At 50.3% G+C, this 10,000-nt stretch overlaps 2 protein-coding genes across 5 annotated transcripts in view; one reads left to right on the top strand and one right to left on the bottom strand.

Moving 5' to 3' along the window:
• The window catches only part of LOC125951531 (mucin-5AC), a 120,433-nt gene that overhangs the window by 21,978 nt on the left and 88,455 nt on the right, over positions 1-10,000 (bottom strand). For all 4 annotated transcript variants that reach the window (XM_049680438.1, XM_049680440.1, XM_049680441.1 and 1 more), the window contains exons 7-10: positions 7,241-7,893; positions 1,303-1,471; positions 862-1,180; positions 1-178 (exon numbers count right to left, since the gene is read on the bottom strand). The exon at positions 1-178 is cut by the window's left edge and continues 463 nt beyond it. In XM_049680438.1, coding sequence (XP_049536395.1) covers positions 1-178; positions 862-1,180; positions 1,303-1,471; positions 7,241-7,893 — 1,319 coding nt within the window. The remainder of the gene's footprint in view (positions 179-861; positions 1,181-1,302; positions 1,472-7,240; positions 7,894-10,000) is intronic.
• On the top strand, positions 8,974-9,875 carry LOC125951573 (uncharacterized). The gene is made up of 2 exons (XM_049680500.1): positions 8,974-9,357; positions 9,767-9,875. Exons 1-2 carry the CDS (start codon positions 9,046-9,048, stop codon positions 9,809-9,811), a joined length of 357 nt encoding a protein of 118 aa, XP_049536457.1. The 5' UTR covers positions 8,974-9,045; the 3' UTR covers positions 9,812-9,875.

The following is a 10,000-nucleotide window of genomic DNA, read 5'->3' as shown; positions in this document are numbered from 1 at the left end:
TAGCGGTAATCCGGTGACGCTGCCGGTAGGTGCGCCAAGCGGTGACGATACGTGCCCAACCGTCTGATGGTGTACCGAGACGGGAGAAGGATAGTTTCCGGTTGGGGTGGTGATCTTTATAACATTAGTTGAAAGCTCTGAGGTAGTAGGTGAACTTAAGTCTAATGATAATCGTGACCTGCAAGTGTACCGAAGTGAAAAAAGGAGAAAAAAGGAAGGTTAACAGGAGTCATGAAGATGACGACGGCGGGGTACGGAAGCGCCACACAAATCTGTTTCTTAACTAGAAACTCTTCAAGCAACTCTCGATTATGGCAATGTTTGCCCTTCCGGAAGAACAAAAATAACAAACGACGAAGCTCATCTTCACAAACGATGCACCTATTCGCTGCCACTGCCACGTCGGTGGTCTTTCTTCAAGCGCTTTTCATTTTCGCAAAATAGCGCGCGCGTCTTCGCGTTCCGGTGTTCTTGAGCTCGTAAAGAGCCTGGACACAAAACAGGGCAATTCATCACGCCGCTGCTCTCTGCGTCGCTCTGTTGTTTTGCATTGTACAAAGTCAGAGGAGAAGCGCCTCATGCTTTAATCATGAAATTGGTTAGACGAGCATCCAACTACGGTAGGGCTGCCCTTACAACCAGGTTATAACCTGGATTCCCAGGACCCGCTGCACATTGTTGGTCGTCGCGTCCTGGTGCACTGTTGCTGCCGGCGGTGATGCTTGAGAGTTTCATGCTAAGAAGTGCCAGAGGAAGCTTCAAAAGATGAAAGGATCCACTCTGGAGAAGGATCGTTCTCTTGTCCGGTTGATTGCGGAGGGCAATCAACCGTTGCAACCGTTGCGGTGTGGCCATTCTCACCTGGGAGAAAGAACCGAGTTGGGTAGCTTCTGGGGTGCCGATTGGGATGGTTTGATGAGCGACGACACCCCGGATTTGGCCGTGGTCGACAGGCCAAGATCGATGCTGTGGCGTGATTTCGGTGTCATCATCGAGACCGGGAATATGGGGCTCGGTAAACCGAGGATGTGATCGTCGCCCGAAGCGGCCACCACCGGCGGTATGCCATTGTTGCACGCCTCCGATTCAAGGCTGGCGAGCCGCTGGCGCTGCCGGCGTCCCTTCCGTATGACGTACGTGCCGCGTCCACTGACATCCGGAATATGTGGAATAAGGTCGTCTGGCGGGAGAGAGAGAGAGAGAAAAAAGAGAAAAAAAAATCAATTCAATCGAGGGTTCAACTCAGCAATTGACTTTGTTGGGAGAAGGAGAAGCCACGCAACGCCACACGCGAATACCTACCGGAGTCGGAATAGATGGAGGCGGCTTCATCCTCGGTGCTGCAGATCGGTATGTCCGGTGGTGGAGCGGGCCATTCGTTCGATTCGCTTTTCACGTTGCTGGGCGTCGATTCCAGGCTGGACTGCGAACTGGTTGCATTCTTTGCCGCGTTTTTCCGTCGACCAATGACCTGCGGAATCGAAAAGGGGAGCATTTGCAGGTGCGCGCGTCAGGAATTAGTACGCCGATTGGCTTCCAACGTATTCTAGTGGCCACCGTTGTTTGACGGAGAGAATGAATAACTCATAAACCACCGACGGATGAATGATTCTACCACTTTCCTCGGAGAACCCCCTGAAGCACAACGAACTGCATCGTATTTTGAATATTGAATGTAGCTCCTATCAACCCACAGTAAAAACCATTCCTACGAATTCTTACTTCCACAAACAGAACGTTCTCATGCAGTGCAATAGTGCATAGTCCGACTGTCCATTTTCATTAGGAAATTTTTAGTTTAATTTGGCATCGGCCACCATCACCATTCCACCAAGTGTGTCTCCGGTGTGGTTGAAGGGTCTCGAGAAGCCTGAATATTGGATGAACGGACAGGGCCTGTAACTGTGTTGCACGTGTGTTTTTGAGTTGGTTTTTCTCTAATGCGCCACATGATCGATGGCTGCCGTATCGTGTCCACTACCCACTGGATATACTGGTTTGTGGTGGGCACGTAGGTGACCTTTTGATTTACAGAACATTCTCCGAGGTACTGTTAGCCTTTGGCACATTAGCAGCAACCCGGCGGCTGTGCTTTGGCGGACAGTGACAAATGAAGCTAATGATCCCACCAAATAGGGATTGACATGTCGAATGGAGTGGAATCCTTTGGCAAGAAAAGAGGACAATGTGATCGTAGAAACAAAAAAAAGGATCATAACACTTTGACCAACTTATACGAACGACTTCCAGTCTCTCTTTCTATCATCCGACAACCAGCTGAAGTGCAAACACTTCAGCTTCGGGGCACGTATCGCCGGAAAACTGGAAATGAAGCCGCTCGAATGCAAAAGAGCAAAATGTAGACCATCGCTGAAGGATCCGGAACGGCAAAAGTTGGTGCCACTGTTTACCGATGTGGCGCAAACTGTCAGCAATCGTCCGGGACCGCCAGCAGCAAGGCCATCGAGATGTCGCAACAGCAGGGAGAGGAAGGGAAAACTCTTGACCAACACTGAACTTTGTGAGTAGAAACTTTGCAATATTAATGCTGACATTGATGTGATAAATAAGGAATGGATGGTACTCTGCCAGCCAGAAGATGTTTTGATGCTTTTGCTGGATTCGGTTTTTCGTCGCTTCATAACTGGAGCAATGGCGATGTGGCGCATTTTAATGTAGCCCGAGGTTCGCGGTGCTAAAATGTGTTTCCAATTTCTGGAGACTTTTTGTTTTTCGGTTTCAAAAGTTAGAGAGCTACTGGAACTGGCATGTTCATTTGGGAAAGTTCCCGTTGCCGCAACGTTGCCAAACAACAGGCAAAACCCATTTTCAATGCTGCTATATGCAGCATTGTGCATATTATCTGTGTTTCTAACGCGAAATGGAGCATCCATTCACACGCCGTTTGGTTGGTGTCTGGCAGTAGTTTCTCGGCATCCTATCCTATTCTGCAACCGGCGGTCTGCGCGTGTTTGTTATTTTCGATTCCCGAGGTAAAGGTAAGAAGCACGAGTAAGCAGCAAGAGCAAGAACTGGGGAGTTCTTATTCGGCGCGGAGAAATCATTTGCATTTTGGTGCAACAGACAACAAAGGAAGCTGCCCCGAAGCCCAGCCGGTACGGTATTGACAGTGGCACCGCCCCAAGCACCAGTTTGCAGTTTTCTTGTTTCGATTGTTGTTCGCCACACTTCCACCGGTGTTGGAATCGTTCATGCAGAAGGAAATAAGAATTTGCGAATGACATTTTGAACATTCGAGGAACTTGCCAGGATGCTTTTTCCTCTTTTTGTCGAATTAATCAATAGCAGCTAAGGTGTGCAAGGTGGTTTCCTTGGTAAGTCAAACTAATGAAAGGATGAAGACAAACGGTGAAAATGCAAAACAGGAAGCATGCACTAGTGGTGTACAACCCCGGGTGTATCACACGCCCCTGGCAACATGATGATATTGATCAGAGCGGAGAGTAGAAAGGTGGAAGGAAGTTCGTGCCTCGGTAAACAACTGAACTAGAGAACTGTGTGTCCTTGCACTTTCCGCGCCATTGTATGCGAGAGCTATCAGGAATGCATTTCCTCGCGCTGTCCTGAGTACTTGTCGCGTACGGTGCTCGAGGACACCTTCATCGACGTTGACATCATCGAGAACGTCTGGTATGCATGAATCATGGATCAAGCACTCGAACTCCTCTCTTCGCTACATAATGAAGAATGTGTCCATGTGTCCAACACTTCAGCTCATAATGACCTGCATAAAGAACGGAATCATTTTCCATTTTCTCCAACTCCCCTCAAATCTCCCGCACAGCGTGTGTCCAGTGTGCAATGTGTTACGCTTCGTTACCTAGTGCCAAGTCCCAGGTTCCACAACGAAGCAGAAATGCTAACAGACATGAACGAGGGGAAACAGATGCAACACTCAAGATAATCGAACCGGAAGCTGGCTGGTTGGGCTTTGTTTTGTGCCAGGTTGTGCCAATATTGCGGGCACCAAACCAGGACGCGACGCGGTGGTTTTCATGTCGCTTCGAGAACGTGTGAATCGCGCCCCGCGAAAGGAAGAGAGCAAGACAGAAACCGAAAAGAGTGTTGGCCGGAGTGGCTCACGAACCGGAAATCGAGTATCCACTAGGGACGGTCGGCCGGCACGATTCCGTTATCAGTGGTGTGTTTTTTCTTTTGAGCCTTTTTTTTGCGCTTCCTTCCTTCTACTGTCACAGAACAGGACGCCGTTCCGTTGCCTTCCAGGTGAATGACACGGAATTAGGCCAGCGGCACTGTTTTCGGCGAACAACACACACCTTTCGGCCGACACGCGGCCCGTGTGTCGATGATCACGGTGCCGGTGCCAACCAGGGATTTATGGCTGCCCTGGTGCCTTATGGGCCGTTGGCGTACTGTTTCGTGCGCTCTCTCTCACTCTCTGGAGAAGCATAAAACTGAGGGCTAAATATGCACCTTATTTTCAACACCCCGGCCGGTACAACCGGGTGGTGGCCGCTTTGTTGTGCTTCGGTGTGGTGATGGCGGTCTCCAGAGGCCCGTCTCTTTCATGTAGATGAACACACAGCAGCAGCAGGCCTTGGCATGCAGGCAGGCGAAGCACGCTTCGCTGCGTAAAGGAACTATGGAAATGTGGCAATGGATATGGTGAGCGCGAGATTTTGTCTCGTAGTGGGGACAGCTTCCTTTCAGGTTTGAACTTATGGGATTCTGGGAACGTCGATTCTCCCTAGCGGATGAGATTTGTGATAGTGTCATGTGAGATTCTTCAACCGGCAAGTGTGATAGCAAGCAATGGATTAGCGGGTTATAAGGAGGAAACATGACTGGCCCATATATTTAGTCAGTTGGCTCTAATTGGTTGGACATTTCTTTAAGAAACTCCTTAAGAATGTTAGAAAAAACATCCTAAATAGTAAAATGAGTAAATTATTGGTAGCCTGTCATGCCTGAACAGCAAACACGCACAGAAGATCAAGTATCCCATGATTTACTACTCATGTGCGTGTGTATGCGTGTGTGTGTGCGAGTGCGTGTGCGGACTGGATTGTGGGAAATGTCGCGGCTTCCCCACAGTCTCGCATTTTCACTTGTCTACTTAAGTATTCATTTATGCCGCATCCTTCCCAGACCGTAGACCGTTGTCAACCTAAAGGACCGACACCGCCGACAGTTTCCCCCATCCACGTCGGTCGCGATGAGACACTGTCTAACGAATGCGTGGCGTCTGTCAAGGCGGCTCACTCTCCACCACGAAATCCACCACGCTGCCATCCATCGCGAAGCGGCACCGCACATTTCGCAAATTGGAAACCGTTGTGCGAGGGGAGGAGTAGGCTTGTCTGACTTGGCGGCTTGTCTACCAGTGTGTGTGTGTGTGTGCGTTAAAAGGATACAATTAAACAAATGCGTGTCTCCGTGCGTTGAGCTAGGACTCCAATCCGTTGAGCTGCGTGCCAGTTGAGGTCGGTTTTTTAGGGACCACTCGAGAAGCGACGTGGGTCTACCGAGGTCTTCCCACTAGGTATGTATCACTCACAACATAGCTCTGCTCGGAAACCCAACCCGCAAATTACGAACAAATTTTCTTTGCAACAGTTCTCCTTCCGGGCCCCGCGGACTACTTCACCACTTCGCAACGCCCTGGCAACGCCGGTTCGGGCCGATCAGGCATGCAGAGTTGGTGCGGAACATAAATTTACGCCAACTTGTGCCAATAATAAAGCACACCGAGCGGGCCGCCGCCGTGTGCTATCGAGCGGTGCGTAACCTAGGAACTGGAGGAAGGCCGATAAGGCCTAGGCTGGCAAAGGGAAAAAAGAAGGACAACCCCCGGGAGGGAGAGACCGGGGGAGCGTGGATATATGGAAAAATGGCCCCCCGAGGATGTGTGAGGGACTCATATTTCATATCCCGTCGTTTTATAAATAGAGATGAAAAGTGCGATAGCTAGGTCGGCCACAGCATCCGGTATGCTCCGGTTCCCATGTGTCGCGCGTGAAGCTAGTTTGGATGTATATTGTCCGGCGAACGATGGTCTCTTGGTTCGGTCACTTAGACGACGTTAGCCGTCGACGACGACGGATGAAGAGGATGACAGCACACACTGCGTGTGTGTGTGTATGTGTGATATGCCTTTTGGGAGCTTTGAGCAGCCGATCCCTCCCTACGTCGGTCTTGTCGGTGTGGTGTCCTGGTGGCCTTGTCGTGAAATTGGATACTTCTCATAATTGATAGTAGCATGATGTTGATGAAGAAGCACGTTGCAGGCGCGCTCGCGGGTCAGCCGGCTTGGCATTTATCACCCGGCAGAGGCCGGCTAAGACCGTCCTTGGACGGAATCCTACGGTGGTGGTGATTGGCATTGTTCGCGCTTTTCCACTTTTTGATCTGCTCTGGCAGATGAGATTATATGAAGGAAATTCCGTCACTAGTTCCAGCTCCGGCTCGAATTTGTCACGTGATCTGGTCGAGGCCGAACCTCGACTGAAGGAATCAAATTAAGGAAGAAGGCAAATCACAGCAGCGCAGGCTGTAACTCTATGCCTGAGCGTGGCCCTCTTATCAGGGAAGTAACGGAATTAAAGAGGGAATATGAAAGGTCCTTTGGTGACTTTGATTTAATGCAATCGTGCCTATCATTATGAATCAACGTACGATTGTATCCGCTGCTGCGCACAGCTTGGCAATAAACGTTACCATTATCATCATCATCACCATCATCATCATCATCATCATCTGTGCTTTGATGATGAGTCGATATCAATCCTACAGCCAATGATTCGTTATTACAGCAGGCGTTGCGTTGCCTGCGTACATACTGCTTCGCGCCGAAAACGAGGGGAAGATACGGTCGATGAAAAGATGTAAATAATTAATACGTTCTCGTATATTTTTGGTGCGTACTTTTTTTGCACCCAGCTCCAGACAGAGAAGGAGCTCAAAAATGGCAACAAAACATGAACAAGCAATCCTGGAGAAAGGATAATGCGATGTTCAAATAATTATGAACCGAGAACAAGAGAAGCGAAACCCTCGAAAAGAATTACCGCGAGGACTGTTATCTAGCGCTTCTAGACGCCGGTTCGGTCTTGGCTCCCCGGGAATCGTTAACACGCCTCATTAAGTGGCCCGGATCCGGAAGGGTACACATTCGGATTAGAAAACCCAACTTTTGCCAATAATTATTATGTCTAACAAGGGTCATGAGCGGCGAATGCGCGGCGAATGCGAGACCTACCTTTGCGCTCGGAGCGGTGGCATTCGGTTTGGGTGGATTCGCCTCGAGCGGATCCCCGAAACTGGCCGGATCGTCCAGATTAACTTCCCAGGCGATGCTGTGCCGTTTGCTCGGTGTAACCGGGGCGGAAAGCGACGGCGGTGGTGGTACCGTCGGTGGTCCCGGTGGTGGTGGCAACGAGGATTCTTCCAGCGAATCATCCGAGAACCGCTCATCGTCATCGCTATCGTGGCGTGATGTGCGGGTACCGGCGGTCTTCGACGTCGCGGATGTGCCCGTTCCACGCTGTGTTCCACGGTGAGGCTGCAGCAGAAAGGGTTGATTGGACGAGAGCACGACCGGTGCCACGATCGGGGAGGATTGTGCGGCTGGATGGAAGATGCGGCTCGCAAGGCTGGCGCCCAACGGGTTCAGATGGCCATGCGTAGGCGAGAGGGACGATTCGTTGTACTCCGACTCGTTGTTCTCCGGTGAAGAGTTCTCCTGCGAGGTCGATGTGGAGTTGTCCGAGCCAGCGTAAGGGTTGCCACCGGCCCCACGGCACACATCCCGGTGCCGCTCGATCGAACCGGACAGTGTCCTCGGTGGCATGCGGCGTGTCGGTGATGCCCGGCCCGGGTAGATCGTGACCGGGTGTTCGTTCAGGATCGGTTCTACGTTTTGGAGAAGAAGGGACAGAGAAGATAAGAGTGATGAGATGGATCATTCGCTGATAACATGCTCCATAAATCAAACCCAAACCCCCGGGAAGGGGATGGATCCCTTTTTTGCGAGGGTTTATGGTGAACCATACCGAATGGCTCGCCGTCATCCGCGCAAGGTCGTCCGCGGTTTACCGAGGGCACGGAACAGAAAATCAAAACTTGAATTCGATACTCACGAACTCCGGTGTATAGATACATTAATCATTCCAGTAACCCCTATCATCATTATCATCGTTTCGTCACCGTCATCGTCATGCCAGCTGTCAGCGAACTCAGCGCCTCCGTTAAGCCGCTAGAACTTGCCCGGGGAGAGTCCCGGGTGATAGGCGGTGTCGGGTTTCAAAAACTCGAAGGAAACCGGGAGAGATCCTTTGATTTCCGGCTCTATGGACCGCTCCCTGGATCGCTTAAGCATCATAAAACTTTATTAGCAGTCACTAAATCAACATATACACCGTGCTGCAGCGCACGAACAGTACGCACGAACGCACGCACGCACGTGAAGGGTAAGAACGGCGTTTTCGTAGCGCCGCCGAGACTGGAGGGATGTTGTGGCTAGAGCAATATGAAAGAACAATACCAACTGGAAAAGAGGGAACGTCACCATTCCGCTATTGTCACGAGTGTGGTGGAGTTGTAAAAGTAGATTACCGCCCGAAGTATCATATAAATCATAACCGAAGCCCAAAATTGAAGCACGCGGCATTCTAACTGCGCGTTTTGTACGCAGATTGAAGCACATCGTATGAAGCAAATGAAGTGATAAGAGCTGCAACAGTTGAGTGGCTGCCTTATGACTTATGGCACTCGCCCAAAATGAGATTCCCCTAACCGTTGGATTGTTCTTAGAGGGAGTGCAAGGACACTACCCTAACACACAAATTGTCTCGCGTTGCTTTCAAACACAAACTTAGAACCATGTGGTCCAATGAGTCTGTACATCATGCAGGCATTGATAGGGTTATCAGTGTGCAACCAATGAGCACGGCAGCGCAATCTCGGCTCTTCAACGGAGTCCGAACGAGCTATCGCGTCGTTCACTCGATCAGTCTGTTGCGAATCGTCTTCCGAGAAAGTATTGCAGTGCTATTGACGTACAACATGGGCAAGAGTTTGATACTGACAGTGGTGGGTTGTTTGTGTGTTTGTGGTCTCTTGGAAGCGGCCCCGCAGTTTGGACAGCTGGTCGACATCGAAACGGAGATAGATTCCATTCCAGTCACCACCGAAGAACCATCTACGACGACCGATCCGTACGCGAAGCTCGCTGCCGCCTTCACCTTCAAGACTCCTACGCAGGGCAAGATCTCGTACTCGGCCGGTGTGCACCGGTTCGAGATCGGACCGGACGAGGATCCGCAGCAGCGCGTACTGCAGGAGTACCGCGACAAGTTTGAGTTGCGACTGCCAACGGTATGTTTTTCGAACGTTTTTTGTGTTTAGCCGTGGCCACACGGGGCGAAAACTCTAGCGCAAACGAAAAAATTAATGCCAAAACGTTTACGCTTGCCGTTTACATGCTGTCAAACGATTATTGGTCCGTGGAGCGTAAAACCTAGCGTAAAAGCTTTTTGCAAACGGTAGGGCTCACAATATGTTCTTTTTGTGGTTTACATCGACAGTGAGTGATCATTGCTAGTGTATTCAATCCTTTTCTTCAAAAAAACGATTTAATTTCCTCAACCCGGCCATGTAAACATATCGAAGCGAAAACATTTTGGCATTAATGTGCAAATTTGCGCGCAAATTTTCGCCCCGTGTGGCCACGGCTTTTCAGTTACGACTGAGGAGTCCTATCTTGGTTTCCTTTTTCTAATTTCAGACCACTGCTAGATACCCGAAAGGTCCGCCATGTGTCTATTGCTAATAGGAGGGAACGACTACTGACCACCTATGGCATTGGAATAAGGTGGTCTGTAACACACTGGAAAGAAATAAAAGTTTTAGCCCCGCGTGGCTCTAGCATCAGCAGCAGAGCAGGTTCTTTATGGATGAATCACGATGACCGCGGGATCGTCATCACGGTTACCGCACGGCTGGGAATCCCAGGCGATCG

The sequence above is a fragment of the Anopheles darlingi genome, chromosome 2 (genome assembly GCF_943734745.1).
Source record: "Anopheles darlingi chromosome 2, idAnoDarlMG_H_01, whole genome shotgun sequence".
NCBI classification, from domain to species: Eukaryota; Metazoa; Arthropoda; class Insecta; order Diptera; family Culicidae; genus Anopheles; species Anopheles darlingi.
Note: the sequence above shows the minus strand (reverse complement) of the source record. Positions and strands in the feature narration are given on the sequence as shown.